At 50.8% G+C, this 14,559-nt stretch overlaps 5 protein-coding genes across 5 annotated transcripts; 2 read left to right on the top strand and 3 right to left on the bottom strand.

Moving 5' to 3' along the window:
• Positions 1–1,987: 1,987 nt before the first annotated feature.
• On the top strand, positions 1,988–5,968 carry C8Q69DRAFT_446707 (hypothetical protein; the record flags this gene model as incomplete). Its single annotated transcript, XM_028629153.1, has 2 exons — positions 1,988–4,477; positions 4,532–5,968. The coding sequence occupies 2 exons, from the start codon at positions 1,988–1,990 to the stop codon at positions 5,966–5,968; spliced, it is 3,927 nt and encodes a 1,308-aa protein (XP_028482849.1).
• Positions 5,969–7,340: 1,372 nt separating this feature from the next.
• Positions 7,341–8,828, bottom strand: C8Q69DRAFT_487915 (hypothetical protein; the record flags this gene model as incomplete). The annotated part of the gene is made up of 1 exon (XM_028632021.1): positions 7,341–8,828. The coding sequence occupies one exon, from the start codon at positions 8,826–8,828 to the stop codon at positions 7,341–7,343; it is 1,488 nt and encodes a 495-aa protein (XP_028482850.1).
• Positions 8,829–8,969: 141 nt separating this feature from the next.
• Positions 8,970–10,763, bottom strand: C8Q69DRAFT_62937 (DUF159 domain protein). Its single transcript, XM_028633856.1, has 2 exons — positions 9,933–10,763; positions 8,970–9,817 (listed from the first exon to the last, which is right to left on the bottom strand). Exons 1-2 carry the CDS (start codon positions 10,447–10,449, stop codon positions 9,111–9,113), a joined length of 1,224 nt encoding a protein of 407 aa, XP_028482851.1. The 5' UTR covers positions 10,450–10,763; the 3' UTR covers positions 8,970–9,110.
• Position 10,764: 1 nt separating this feature from the next.
• Positions 10,765–12,604, top strand: C8Q69DRAFT_62914 (TPR domain protein). The gene has a single exon (XM_028633855.1). The coding sequence runs from the start codon at positions 10,920–10,922 to the stop codon at positions 12,342–12,344; it is 1,425 nt and encodes a 474-aa protein (XP_028482852.1). The 5' UTR covers positions 10,765–10,919; the 3' UTR covers positions 12,345–12,604.
• Positions 12,605–14,303, bottom strand: C8Q69DRAFT_62913 (WD40-repeat-containing domain protein). The gene is made up of 4 exons (XM_028633854.1): positions 14,061–14,303; positions 13,874–14,000; positions 13,496–13,813; positions 12,605–13,291 (listed from the first exon to the last, which is right to left on the bottom strand). The coding sequence occupies exons 1-4, from the start codon at positions 14,138–14,140 to the stop codon at positions 12,866–12,868; spliced, it is 951 nt and encodes a 316-aa protein (XP_028482853.1). The 5' UTR covers positions 14,141–14,303; the 3' UTR covers positions 12,605–12,865.
• Between the last annotated feature and the right edge of the window lie 256 nt (positions 14,304–14,559).

Here is a 14,559-nt window from a genome sequence, read left to right on the forward strand (position 1 = left end):
ATAGGAGGTCAGGAAGAGTTGTTTTAATTTCCTGAATTAGAAGGCGGTAATACTGAGCAGTTTAAACCATATGACAAATCAAGAATCACGTGGCGCCGACTCAGAACCAACCAATTAAATCACGAGTCACGTGGCGCCGACTCAGAATAGACCAATCAGAGAGGTTAGAAAAAAGTGGAGAAAAAACAGAAAACTTTTGAACCCAGTATATTGTAAACATTTCGCTAGCGCTCAATGATCAAAGCTCTTATTGTGCGAGACGTGACCTGGGAATCGAATATCCCGATTTCAGTACGGATATCGAAAAGGAGGTATCGTTTATCGTGATCATCACTGAGGAGCCCAGTAATGGAGGCGGGAACGGTACGGATTGTGGATACCGGGGAGAGTTAGCATTATTGCTTCGGCTTCGACTGTAGTGCAAAGCCTACTCTAGCATGGTTGGACCGTTGGACTGCGAGGGTCTGGTTCCACATTCTGCAGAAAATAATAATGACAGAAAGATATGTATCCACGGACCGTCCGTAGAAGCTTCATATCACAACCATGGATTCCTCACTGCTAGCGGCGGAAGAACGACTTAAACACCTCCTTTTACGGAGTAGAGACTTCTTCTATTCTCGGGTATCTAGGGCCGCGCACGTCAGACAGAGCTTGGGGGCGACCAGAAGGATCGTATCACCTGGACTAGTAACGGAATGGGCTGCGGGAACCAGTATATGCTCCGTCTGCGAACCTGCGGCCAGCGAGTACAGTATCACATAGAAAACCCCCCGTTGGACTCTGCGCGGAGGAGCGTATAGAAGGTTGTAATAACGTGCCAGGATGGACTTCGATTTGGCCCCTGTCCAGCGGGTCAGGCGCGATGCACCATCGGGGTTGGCGTCTGTGAAGCAGTTAGCGGGTGGATTCAGCGTGTAGAGTCAAAGAAGAATCGATGAACGTGGCCGCTGTGCCAGGGAACAGCCGAAGAAGCGGTAGAATTGCTCTCCACTGGGGGCCCCTTTTGGCCCTGCTAACCGTTAAAACTGAAGTTTCCTGGCGAGCTAACGTGCGTCTCACGATGGTTCCTGGAGTGTTCCGGGGTTCGTCGTACTCTGGATAGGGCAGACACCCAGCCTCGCAGTCGTAGTCTGCTTTGTCGCTTTTTTCTGTTATTATTTGCCAGACTTCACTGGGCTGCGCAGAAGGATCTTCTCCTAGCCTTTCCCCCCTCAATGCTCGAGAGCGACCGGCACGTCTGTCGATCTGAACGGGCTGAATCAATCAGTTCTGGACTCTGGAGTCTCGCTGCTCTGCTCCACCCGAAACGACCGCCCAGCTCGAGTTTCAGCCGACGCGAGCTAGAGTAGTTATCGGCAGTCAAACCCCAACTCTGGGTCCCACCTCTCCTTAAGAGTATGTTAATCTTTTGAAGGTGAGAGACTAAAGCCGGGAGATATCCTGTGGCATCGGATGGGCATCGACTCCTGAATTAATCTCTCCTATCTTGCTCTTGCCTGCGTTTTCTCTCCTGTCTCATCCACCACTTTTCTGTGCTTTCTAACCCCCAGCGACACTTGAACAAGAGACAGTGGGTATTATTCCTGTACCCCTTGCCCGACTGGTTTCTTGGATACAGAGATGATGGAGTTGGATGAATGCATGGGTACGTACATGCTAAACCTGGTCTAATAATCACTCGTTTGTTGCCTCAGTCTTCTGGGTTGCCTTTCCTGGAGACAAGACGTGCACGTATCTTGTTTCGAGTCCCCAATGGATAGGACAAGGTTACGAGGGTTTGAATTCGTTTAACTTGATACTGTCTGCCCTGCGCGACATCTACTTGGATAAGAACAAAGTTCCAATGCTTACGATATCTGAACTTAGCATGACCTGAAATCCAAACTCTCCTTTATCGCGCAACCGTTGTTATCAACGAGCTCACACTGAATCTGTCGAGACTCGCCAATCACCACTTGATCGTTGCGATTCGCGACTCGACACAATGCATCCCGATCACCGACCAGAGCCTCTGAGGCTGGGCACATTGTCCCGTTCGCGCAGCGCAAGCACACCGAGCGATTTACATTTCTCGAAGAAGAGCGTGCTATCCCCGCCTCCAGTGGTGCCTAGCCCTGCATACGTTGCCGCTTCGGCCGCTATTCAAATCATCAGCGCAGGTGAGCACGATGCCGATCTGGACGGCGAAGAAGACGCAGGATTTAGCCAGTCTGTCTCTGTGACTCCTCCATCCCTGTCGCTGCTGAACGGATTCTTGGACCATATACTATTCAACATTCTGGCTGTATCCAAGTCAACGAGATTGAGCGCAATCCGGCCGGCCATCGCTGAGGTCCTAAAGCCTCGATTTGCCAAGGAAGTTATTGCTGCTGCTGACGACGAGCTCAGCGAATACATGAGCGGTGAAGATGATGAGGAAGAAGAGTTTGGCGGAAATCGCGAATCGCATGATTTCGACCTCGTCCGCTCGTGGAAACTGACCCGTCTACGCTGTATGGTCTATACACGTCTGGGGGACATGGAAGAAGAAGATGAGGACGAATATATTGAGCGGGAAGGGCTCAACGACATGGACGCTGCGCACCAACGATTCTCAACCTATCTGGGAACTATCACACCAGCGGCAGCTATTTTCCTCACATCCATCATTGAGTATATCGGCGAGCAGGCCTTGCTTATCGCTGGAGAGACGGCTCGATCCCGCCTTTCCTCGAAACCCAGCAGCATACGTGATGGCCAGGTCGAGTCTAGAACCGGTCGTGACTATCAGCTCGTCGTCGAGGAGAACGACATGGAGAAACTGGCGCTAAACGCTACCCTAGGACGTCTATGGAGAACATGGAGGAAGCGCATTCGCACACCAGCTCTGGCTCGGACACTTTCTCGAGAATCCATGCTTCGCAGAGGCTTCTATACACCATCCAGTGTCAACAGTAGGAAGAGCAGCGTGGCTACCATCGAGGAAGCCCAGATCCGCGAGTTCGCTACCCACCCATCAGCACAAGAACAGGAGAAAGTCGATCCTGCTTCAATAGCTTTGCCGATGAGTGAAAACGATGTAACCGAAATCGAAATACCAGGACTAGCTGCCAACTTTGAAGATGAAATCCAGACAATGGAGGCAAGAGTGGCCCACAAGGTCAGGCCTCGCAGTTTGATGGTAGTTTCGTCGGTTGGTGGTGTATCAAGTCAATCATCTCCTGCTTCTGCCTCCCCTCGTGTTCGCTCCGCTGTGGAATTGAGCTTTGGCAGCCATAATCGAGGCTGGTCGCTACCGACGCCTACTAATCCATCTCGCCCGAACCGAACGCCCGACGAGCGTGACACTGGAGATGAATTTGTCACTCCTAGCGAAGAGAAACCACAATTGGAGACGATGTACGAGAACGATGAGAACACAGCGCCCACCGAACGGGACGGGGCTTCTGTCGAAGAAAAAAGTCTCTCCGAGGGACGCAAGTCATTAGAACATACAGTGTATGCACGTCCCGAAGAAGTAAATATCGACAAAGGTGTTCGCGCAAAATCGACGGAAGTGGCAGAACCTGTCGGTCAACCTACTAGTTGGTTCGATAGTCCATCGGCCGACGTCGGTACGGTGGAGCAGGAGGTTATCGAAGGGCAAGGGACGTGCGAGAAGCAAAACCTATCGTCGTCTGTGCAACGACCTAAGAGAAAATCAAGCAGGGAGGTTTCCGTTAAAGCCAGCAAGTCTACTCTGGTCCAGGAGCCTAGCGAGTCTATCATGCAAGATGCCGTTAACGAAGAGTCATCTTCGATGCAAGCCACCAACTCCTTGCGTGAATCCAACGCCGCATCCGCGCCACCAAACGTCAATCATAAGGAGACCAAAAAATATGCTCCGCAGAAACGGGAATCAAAGAATATCATAAATGCGACAGCTGCTAAATCAGATCACAAGCAAGTCAACGGTGGTACCGCTCCATTGTCCCCTACCCCGGAACTCACTGAGGTCCCAGAGTCACCCAAAAGACCTCCTCCCCGTCACGTCTCCCATTCTTCAGAGAGCATTAACAGGCTTGCTTCAGTTGCTGATGAGAGTGAGCGCTCTTCTCGGTCTCGCGCCCGATCACGGACGAATACTCGAGCTTCCAGTGGGAGTCGGCATCGCGACGAGCGCTCAAGTCCTGCGGTTGGAACGCCCTCTGAGAGAGCTGGCGTCCAGCGTATAGCAGGACCCCCTGCTCAGCGAGAATCGAGTAGACGGCGATCAGAAAGCGTCGGTCGTCCGGCTACTGCGAGCTCAACGACATCCAGCAAACTAAAGGGATTTATGGGCCGCTCTCAATCATCCCAGGGTTCAAATCGCTTGCGTAGTGCATCCCAAGCGAGTAGATCGTCCGAGAAAGCTGGTGACGTCGTGGACGAGGACAAGTCCGAATTGGATCAGCTTATCGATAGCCAAGAGACTATACATTACACTCTCACACCTCGCAATATGAGGAAAATGGATGTGAGTATCTATAAACCCTTTTCTATAGATAGATGATACTGACCATCTGAATAGGCGCCGGACACTCGGAAATTTGACGCACCACGGTCCAATACTCTGGAACTTGCTGAGTTCTTGAAGAACACGGCTCCTCCTGGAGAAGACCAGACCCGACCTAACATGAGGGTAGTCAACGGATTGCGGGCCAATCCGCCGGAAAAATCTGTGACTGCGAAATACAAACCGATTGAAATACCCATGTCAGCCTCTACTTCCGCAAAGGCACCCAATTCGAAGAATGTGCAGCCGCGAGATGCTCGATCAACGGTTCAATCGACTCGCGACTTTGCTGACTTTCTTCGCTCGACTGGACCGCCCGGACAGCCAGTCAAGCCACATCTGGCGTCCGGCTCCGGCGCGCATGATGTGGAATCTAGAACACACACCCCTCTCTCACAGCAGCGTCCTGGTACGCAGTCGTCAAGACGGACCGGTCCTCGCCTGCAAGCGCGCCCAGCCACAGCCTCCAAAGAGGACCAGACATCCGATCTTATTGACTTCATACGAGAAGGACCTCCCACGGCAGGCGCTCGTCGTATACCTAGAACAGTGGCACCATTCAGAAATACAATGGATTCGGATGAGCTTCTGTCCCTCGGGCCTCGCGCTGACAAAGAAGCTACAGCAACGAGTTCCACTGGCAGCACCCGGAACAGTTCAATCAACGCTGCTTACTCTGACAACTCACGTACCGGTCTGATGGAGTCTGCAAACCGTGCGAATGTTAGGATAAGCCCAGCTGTCCAACAGTCTTCTTTGCCCAAGGGAAAGCCAAGTGGTTTCCCTTCTGAGGACGATGATATGCGCCCTGTGAGAAAACAGCGGAGAGTTCGCGATCCTTATGCCATCGATTCAGAAGACGAAGATGACCTGGAGGAGTTACTAGAGGGGCCCAAGGCAAAGCCCCAGCGCGAGGAAGAGAGCCTGCTGGATTTCTTACGGAGCGAACCTCCCCCGGACTTTGGTACTGATAGCGCCCCTCCGCAGCCGTTCATAATGAACGCTGGGCCGTCTAAGAGCTCCAGTGGTATGTCTGCTGCTTCTGCTATGAAAGCTCGCCTGTTGCGAAATGCCTCGCTAGACAGATTCCCGACCGCGAAACAAGCCAGGACCTCACTGCGTTCCCGGAGGCTCACCAATAGCACAGCCAACGCCGGACAAAACATTGTCCCACCGGTTTCAAGCTCCATACAGCAAGCACCATCAAACACAGGCGCTCTCAACAGATCTATACCCGAGAAAAGTGACTATACAAACAAGGTTGACCGGGAACAGGGTAGCGGAATGGAATATCCCCCGCGTAGACAGACCGAGACCAGTGCATTGGCGGATTTCCTGAAAAATACCGGCCCTCCAGAGCCTCCTGCCTATCGAACATCGCCAACATTGGATGACGAGAAGTCTAGTTCGTTTACGAAATTGTTTACTCGTCGGAAGAAGATCGAGGTTTAACCTACCCGACTATAATTCTCACCCCTCGCTCATGGAAGTCGAAATTCGGGAGATTTCTGTACTTGCGGGATGTCATATCCTTCGATGCTTATTCCCCTTCTTTCACTTTATGATCCTGCTGTTAATTCTCGTGGGCGTCGATATGCGCCATCATTTTATGTTGATGTATCTGCTTCGCACCATATCTCTTCTATTCTATGGACCTCCTTTTTTCCCTCCATGGCCATGTCATTTCCAATTTTTGCTTTTGTTCATTTCTGTCGATTTGGCCTGGCTTTCCTACATACCCTTCTCTTGTTGCGAGTGGATACCCCGAATACTCGACCTTCCCTTCATGTACAACTTTCTGTTGTGTCTTTAGCAGATTACCTTGGTCTTCTGTACCATTCACAGATAAATGACGATGGTGGATCTCCTATAAATGATCGTATGATCCTACGTGATTTCATATTCAAATATCAGTATTTCATTCTACCAACCGCTTTTCAGGTTGTGAGCTCCGAACGAGCAATAATTGTGACTAGGCAATTCTGTAGGGGTATGCCAGCTCCCGGGGTATAGATCGGTTATTCCGAGTAACCTAGTGGAGTTTTTGCATGCTGTAAACGATGTGCTTTTTATCATACACGAGGAGGATATACGATATAAGGATGTAATTTGCTAATTGACATTGTTAGAGAGACAGAAATTAAGAATAACCATGGTCACGAGCCGTCTCAGAAAATAATTTTACAACTAGAATATGAGGACCTGAGAAATCGAGGCCGAAAATGACCACCACTATTGAGGCCGTAAGTATACGGCCGCATTTCCACCCGTAACTCAGCATCGAGCCGCCGCTCTAAGTAGCGTGCTTTGCACCACACTCTTCTGGACCCGCCAAGTATATTATTTAGTCATAATGTAGGCGCTCAACTTCAGCGACGACTCTCTTGCTTCACGTTTCTTCCAGTTCACGACCACCAGAGCGCCGCCGAAAATGGCCTCCTTTGCGGCCAAATCCAGCTAGCTCCCCTCCAGTTTCGACCGTGTCGGGCGCCATATAAAATGTCACTTCGTCCTCACTTCGTCCTCTTTCCCTTCGCTCCTCCCAAATCCCCAAGTCGATCGGATCGTAAATGGCTGCTAGCAGAGAGTCCCTTCTCCCTAATATTTGCATTTGAATATTGGAAGACCTCTGCTTAGAATCGGGTTCCTTTCTGTCTTATATTTCTCGTACAGATATGATAATATCGACTTGGTGACTGGGCACTTTACAGCAGTTTTGAGCATTTTCATCAAACTGCTTAAACTTTTCAAGGCAGTTCAGAATCAATTCACAGTTAACTATAGTCAAGGAACTGCGGATGACAGCCTTCTAGGAAGAAGGGACCTACCACGTGGCTGGGATATAATAATCCTCCCAGCGGTCGGACTCAGCATCTTTGAAAGTATCGATAGTACCTTCTACCCCATCCGCCCCAATAGACCAGACGCCTTTTTCAACCAGTTTGCGCCAACAACCCAGCAAACGCTCCAGCCGCTGGGAGCGGTAGTAGTCACCGCCAAAAGGCTTATATCCATGTTGAAAGAGCTCTGAAAAGCGTCCTCTATCAACAAGGGACCCATCGCTTTTTCGTGCGCCCACGCTCTTGTCCCAATCACTATTAAAGGTGAACGGGAGCAATAGCCGAAATCCCTCCTCGGCCACGTCACGGCCGTTTCTCTCCACTGCCTCAGTATACAGGCCTGCAGAGACGCGAGATGGGGTACAAGTTTCGGTGGACCTTGAATAGAAGTCCGGCAATAGAAATGGAGTTGTTGTTCTCGTGAGCTGGATAGGACGGTGGTCTCCGGTATCAGCGGGGAAAAGACACACTGGCGGTGCGGTATACTTAGTCCGGGGTAATACGCTGAATGGCTGCGCTGCCGTAAATCCAGCCGAGTCAGCCGGTGGCAAGAGAAGGCCTGGAGCGATGTAGCGGAACTGGGGCCGTCTCGCGCGCGTCAGAAACGCACGGGCAAATGAAGGGTTGGGCACTAAAGCAGCGTCCAGGACAGTTGATGCGACCAATATTGATGGCTCTGGATTAATATTGTCTGCGTTAGAGCTGATCAGTGATAGTGGGTTTGGCAGCTGCGCCTCAATAGCCTGACACAATCGATCCCACTCGGCGACACACGTAGTAACTTGGGAATCGCTATAGGGCCGCCACTCCCAGGGCCCGATCTTCTCGATGTCAAATAAGGCTGGCTCTTTATGAGGCGAAGCCACAACTTTTCCAATATGAATAAGGTCGATCCAATTGGTGAGGAGTGTCTCTAGTGGATTCCAAACGTGTGAATGAGCCTCGACTGGAAAGCCATAGCCATAGTCATCAAGATGCATGAAGGTCGCGACGCGGTGGAAGCCTTGGTGGTAGATGACCCCGCCACCATCTTCCTCGGCCGATAAGCTCGTTTCCACAGCGTATAAGCGCACCAGGCTGTCAACGGGCTGATCGTGAATATCAGCTGTAGATTCCTCAAAAAGTCTTTCTGGCCCATCGATACCCCATGCAAAAACAAAGAATGGGAGGTACTCGTGGGGATTATCATAAGGAAAAGGAGACACCATAGCGGTGTCAAGGAACGCCACCAGTGACGGATCAAGCCTTGGGCGACAAGCCTCAGCTTCAGCTTCATCACCGAAGGCCGTGAAAAAGTTGCTGTTGGTATTCAGAGTTGCTAGTGGGCGGCCTTCAGCGAGCCAGGCATATTGGATCAGGTAGTTGTGTAGAGCTGCACATCGTGCGTAGTCCATTCCTTCGAGATCATCTCGTGGAGGGTTATCTGGCCTGACAAGCAGACTGGTGATGTCCGGAAGTTGAGAAAGATCCATTGAGATGCAAATGGGGTGTGTGGCTGTCAAAGGGGATAATAATAATATCACAGCCGCTATTCAAAACACTGAGGACCAGACTAAACTAACCCGATGTAGTAAATCACAGGTCCCAATATTAAGGTACCTAGGTACATGTCAAACTTTCTTAGCTGAATGGAAAAAGATCGCCTCGATAGAGGATAAAAGATTCTCGAAGTAGTAACTAAATCAGATAGACATGCCGGGATGATGGGAAATATTTCCATATCTACAAACGGCACACTAGTCCAGGCTCTACAGCTACTTCTTGAAGAAATTTGTAATACGCTGCGAGCCATCGACTGCCTTCTTTTCCGTCTCGTCTTTTCCAGCAGAGTGAGTTTTGGTTGTGCTTCGAGTTTTCCTTCCTGGAGTAGTTGTAGTTGTAGTCGAAGTGTTCGGAGGGGAAGCTGAAGCTTCTCTTTTCATGTCTGGGGATTTCGAGGAGTCCGTCTTTCGCGTCTTAGATGATCGTGGCGTACCTTTAACTTCATTATCAGGCGGATGTTCCCTCTTGATACCGGTAACTGGGATCGGAGCGTTGTCTTCTGTCCATTCATCGTCTTGGGTGACGCGTTGCTCGTCTTTATCGTGGACTATCTTCAGTTCAGTCTGATCTTCGACATGCTTCACAGGATGTTCATTGTCTTTAGGTTTCCCCTTCTCCGCATTGGCAAAGAAGTTGGCGATGCTTTTCTTGTTGTCTTTGCTGTTGATCGGGATCAGGAAATCAGGTGAGTTATTACCGACTTTTCCGACTTCTTTGGCAACGGGGTAGCATTCTAGCTCGCCTTGGTACGGCTTGAGGATGGATTGTAGCTCCTTTGACCATGTGGTGCGGGTAGGATCTAACCATGTTTTCATTTCAGGACTGTTGGGATCCAGTATCACTGGCATTCGGTCATGGAGGAATTTGAGGTATGAGTTGGAAGAAGTAGTGATAATTGTGTAGGTGTATAGCTTTTCATCTGATCCTGATATATGGAAGGCATGTTAGCAATCCAGATGCTGATGTTCAGAAAACACTAGAGCATCCAACTAAAAGACTTTAGAGAGGGAGGGGAGGTTAAAAGTCCAGCATACCTTCATAATTCACACAATCCCACAACCCAGCAAAATACATCAATTGCCCATCTTTACGCTTTACGAAATGCGGGATCTTCTCCTTACCACCAGGCCCCTTTTTCAGCCATTCATAGAAGCCCTGGCACACAACCACGCATCGTTTCCGCCTTTTCATCGACGTCCACATGCCTCTGTCTTCTACCAGAGAGTCGTCACGGCAATTGATCGTCCGCATCATTGAACCGTAGTCCGGTTGACGCTTTGTCCAAAAGGGAACCAGGCCCCATTTCATCGCCTGGAGTTTGTAATGGATCTTTTTCTTCTTGCTGCCTTCTTCATTGGTGGTTTTCTCTTTTTCATCTCCCTGTCCATCCTCTCCTTCTTGCTCTGCTGCAGTTTCTAGTCCGTCCGCTACCTCTGGCTCCTGGCCGCCGTAGTCAGGCGTGTCGGCACGATAGACGACTCCATGATACCCAGGAGCGAAATTGTATGTTTCCCTTACAGCATCATCATCTGGCGCTTCATCGACTTGCATCCCCTGCTCCTCGAGCTGTTGTCGGATGTAGGCCAGGCGCTGTTGACATACAAAGTCATGTTAGCGATGCTGTTGCAATTGAGAGTCTAACAGACCAGACCAGACATGAACGCACAACTCCTAAGGCATATCGTCCGCACATTTCATCAATATGAATTCGTTAATACTAAATACTTATCACGCTCGAGATCCAGACGAATAGCTGCCATCGAAGAATAGCAACTTCGACGAGTCGCATGAGCTCCCCACGGGATCCGCCTCAAACGTCATAAAGTAGAGAGCGGGAGGAGCTTGGACCACCTGAGAGAAAAGCCGCGAAACAACCATCGGCGATCGTCTGGAGCTGTTGAAATAATCGTTCTCTCGGCTGGACGCAAATTCTTTCAAAGCGTCACCGCTAGCAGATATTGATTTTTGAGGAGCAATTAGTCCTTCGCGAGAGTGGTGAGATACGACATCTTCGAACCACGATGCTCAGCAGAGCGCCGCGGCGCATAGGCGCCTTCCCACCACGATTACCTCTTCAATACCGACAATCCACGACTCGATCATTCCTGACCAACAGTCGACCTGGTGCTGGAATCAAAGACGGCCGGCCGCATGTCTCGCAGACACTGAACAGATACCCGCAGTCTCAGAATCGATCTCTCAGCTTCGCGCAGCGCATGAAGCTCGGCTTCCGGGAGGCTTCGAAAGGAATATGGCGCAAGAATCCGATCCTTCTCCCATTCGCCCTGCTATCAGTGGCTGGAGCGACTGCTTTCTTCGCATATGTCACCTACATTCGGCTCACGCGCATTGAACCAGTGTTCCACAAGTTCCCGCCGGAAGTGGCTGATGCCCTACGGACCGCGATCTACTATACGGAGATTGATATGGACCCTCAGAGGGCGCTGGATTCATACAAATTGGCCCTCAGGACAGCATTAGCGCATGGGATGCACCCGTACTCAGACGAGGTGCTGGGTATTAGACTTCAGGTCGCTCTTATGCTGGAAAAGGCCGGGCTGATTAAACAAGCGACTCAAGTTCTGGAGCGGACAAAGGCGGAAAGTTTGAAATGGGTTGACGAGGGACGGAAGAACAAAGCCATTGCCGACAAGGAACTTGCAGGGAAGACGGAAACCATTGAGATCAATGATCCTGAAGTGCTTGAAGAACAGCAGAAACAGAGAGATCTGGAGGAGTACGAGGAGCGACAACGGGACAAGACCCTCAAGAAGATCGTGGGAATGGGCATGAAACTCGCCGAGCTATATGCCGGTGACTATATGCAGGATGAAAAGAAGGCAGAAGCCGCTCAGATAGCTGCGGTAGAACTCTGCCTTAAGGAAATGAAACGCCGCCAGGATCTTGGTCTTCCCGTTGGAGGCGTGAACGAGGATAACGACGCCTGGCTGAACCTCTCGGAGATCGCTACGGCCCTAACCGAACTTGGGACGACATACATCAACCAGGAGAAGTACGAGCTCTCCATCCCGCTGTTCATGCAAGCGCTGGGCATGGTCAAGCAAGTCGATGGTGACGCAACAACCTGTAAACAAGTCGTTCTTTTGAACAATGTCGCGACTGCAATGGCCGGACGAGCACAGCAGCCTATTCGCCCATCGAAAGAGAACCCCGTGACGCGTGAGCAGCTCATCGAATCGGCCAAGAAATGGGCTCAGATGGCAATCGACGTCGCAGCCAAGGTCCAGCCGCCCGTGAGGGACGAGGATTGTGATGTCTCCTGCGTCGTGGCTACGTACAACCTGGGCGAGTTGGCGGAGTTGCAGGACAAGCGTGATCTAGCAGAAAAATACTACCAGGATGCAAAAGCATTGGCAAAGGGAATAGGGTTCGACGATGGAATCGATATGGCGGACACAGCTCTGAAGAGGATTGGAAAGAAATGAGTTGCTCTGGAACAATATATGTATGTACATGTACGAATAGCTGTGCAGACTTTTCTATTTTTCTTGTTCAGCTACCCTGGAAATAGAATCACGATTGGTAGCTCATATAATGATCTCATCTCTACATGTATTTACGAAGCAAATGCATGGCTCAAGAAATTCCTCTTTTTTGTGCAGCACCCCTAACGTGCCCTATAACCCAATATCGTAAATAGACAAAGTAACGCCGAGGCGATCGCCCAAGGGCCTAGGAGACGATGAGAGTATGGAGGATATAAAATTTTTGATGTCTTTTTTTTGTCTTGAATGGTATTAGAACATCACATGGCATCCTTTTCAAGATTCCAGACAATCGACTTTTTTCGTGAAGGAAAAAAATTCGAATACACCCAGACATGTCAGGATATCCGACACCCGAAAAATTCTTGGGCCGGTCCAGAGTGTTTCATTGCTCATCGCTCATCCATCCCAACCATTCCTAAATCTCCTTTTGCCCTTTCATCCGCTGCGGTGATCGTCATTTAAGCCCTCGACATAACACCCCAAGCACGGATCTTGTTGTCGGTGTAACCGGCGAACAGGGTCTGGCCGTCCGCAGACCAGGCCAGGGAGATACACTCGGGCTCGCGGCTCTTCTTGCCCTTCTCGACGTACTCGGGTCGGAGCTCGTCAACCTTGCTCTTCTTCTCGAGGTCGAAGATGGTGATGCTGCTGCTGGTGGCAGCGCACAGCCAGTAGCGGTTGGGGGAGAAAACGAGGGCGTGGATCTCGTCACCGGCCTGGAGAGAGTAGAGGTGCTTGGACTCGTTAAGGTCCCACAGCATGGTGGTACCGTCCTTACCACCGGAAGCGCAAAGGGATCCATCGGGAGAGATGGTGACGGTGTTGATGTAGCCAGTGTGGCCGATGTGGTCGGTCTGGAGACGGCAAGAAGCGAGCTCCCAAACCTAGAAGTTCATGTCAGCTCAATGGATTCCGTGACTTCTCTGCAAATAGAACCAAGCAAGATATATATCTTGTCCATCAGGGCATATGGTGATTGTTTGTCTCATGGCCCCTTTCGGGGCTCTGAAGTAGCAAATACGTAGAATGCAAAACATCATCTGGTATAAATTCCTCCCCGCGCACATGTAAAGTAAAATAAATCGTACCTTGACGAGCTTGTCCCAACCAGCGGACACGATGACCGGGTTCTGGGGGTTGGGGCTGAAGCGGACGCAGGAAACCCACTCGGAGTGGCCCTTGTCGGTGATGGTGAACTTGCAGTCACCCAGGGTGTTCCAGAGCTTGATCGTTCGGTCACGGGAACCAGAGACGATTTGACGGTTGTCAGCGGAGAAGGAAACGGAGAGGACATCGTTGGTGTGGCCGACGAAGGTGCGGGTGGTGTTTCCGGTGGAGAGCTCCCACAGACGCAGAGTCTTGTCCCACGAAGCGGACAGAGCGTAGGCACCGTCAGAGGAGATGACCTGGTACGGTCAGCCAAATATCCTTCCAATTCCGTCCAAAAACTCTTGTTCGAAACATACACAGTCGGAGACGATGTGGGAGTGACCCTGCAGGCTGCGCTTGGGGTAGCCGTAGGCCTGCTCATCGCGGGTGAGGTTCCAGATGATCAGGGTCTTGTCGCGAGAAGCGGAGAGCAGCATGTTGGGGCTATCACAGCAGTCAGAATCCCATTTCTTCGCTTCTTGCGACGGTCGTATATATCCTTACTTCTCGAGCGAGGTCGCCAGGCTGGTAACCCAGCCATTGTGGCCCTCGAGGGTTCCGCGGTGGATCAGCTGCTCAGCCATGATCGGAGTCAAGAGATGAAGAAGGAACCTCGAGACGGATGAGGAGGATTAACGGGCGGAGCAATGTCTTTGACTCTGGGGCTGGGATAAATTCGACGACGGCAGCGAAGAGTAGCAAGTACTACTAAGGTATCCGGGTAAGCCCTAAGCGCACTTTGCGCCGTGTGTGCGGGTTCGTGCCCTAACCTTTGCCTAAGCGAGCGGTTCGGCAAGCCGGTGCCACGTGATGGCTGACTCAGCCGTCAGGAACCGGGGTCTGTTTGACGTCACGCTAGCCCGTTGCGGAAGTGGCGTTGGACTTCCAATCGTTCATACATACCTAACCTACCTAGGTACAAGTCCTTTGTTAATTATTTATAGGGATTACTGGTTATCTCAGCAGATTTAAATGTGGAAGATCATTAAGGAAATTCCCTCCG

The sequence above is a fragment of the Paecilomyces variotii genome, assembly GCF_004022145.1.
Source record: "Paecilomyces variotii strain CBS 101075 chromosome Unknown C8Q69scaffold_10, whole genome shotgun sequence".
Classification (NCBI taxonomy): Eukaryota; Fungi; Ascomycota; class Eurotiomycetes; order Eurotiales; family Thermoascaceae; genus Paecilomyces; species Paecilomyces variotii.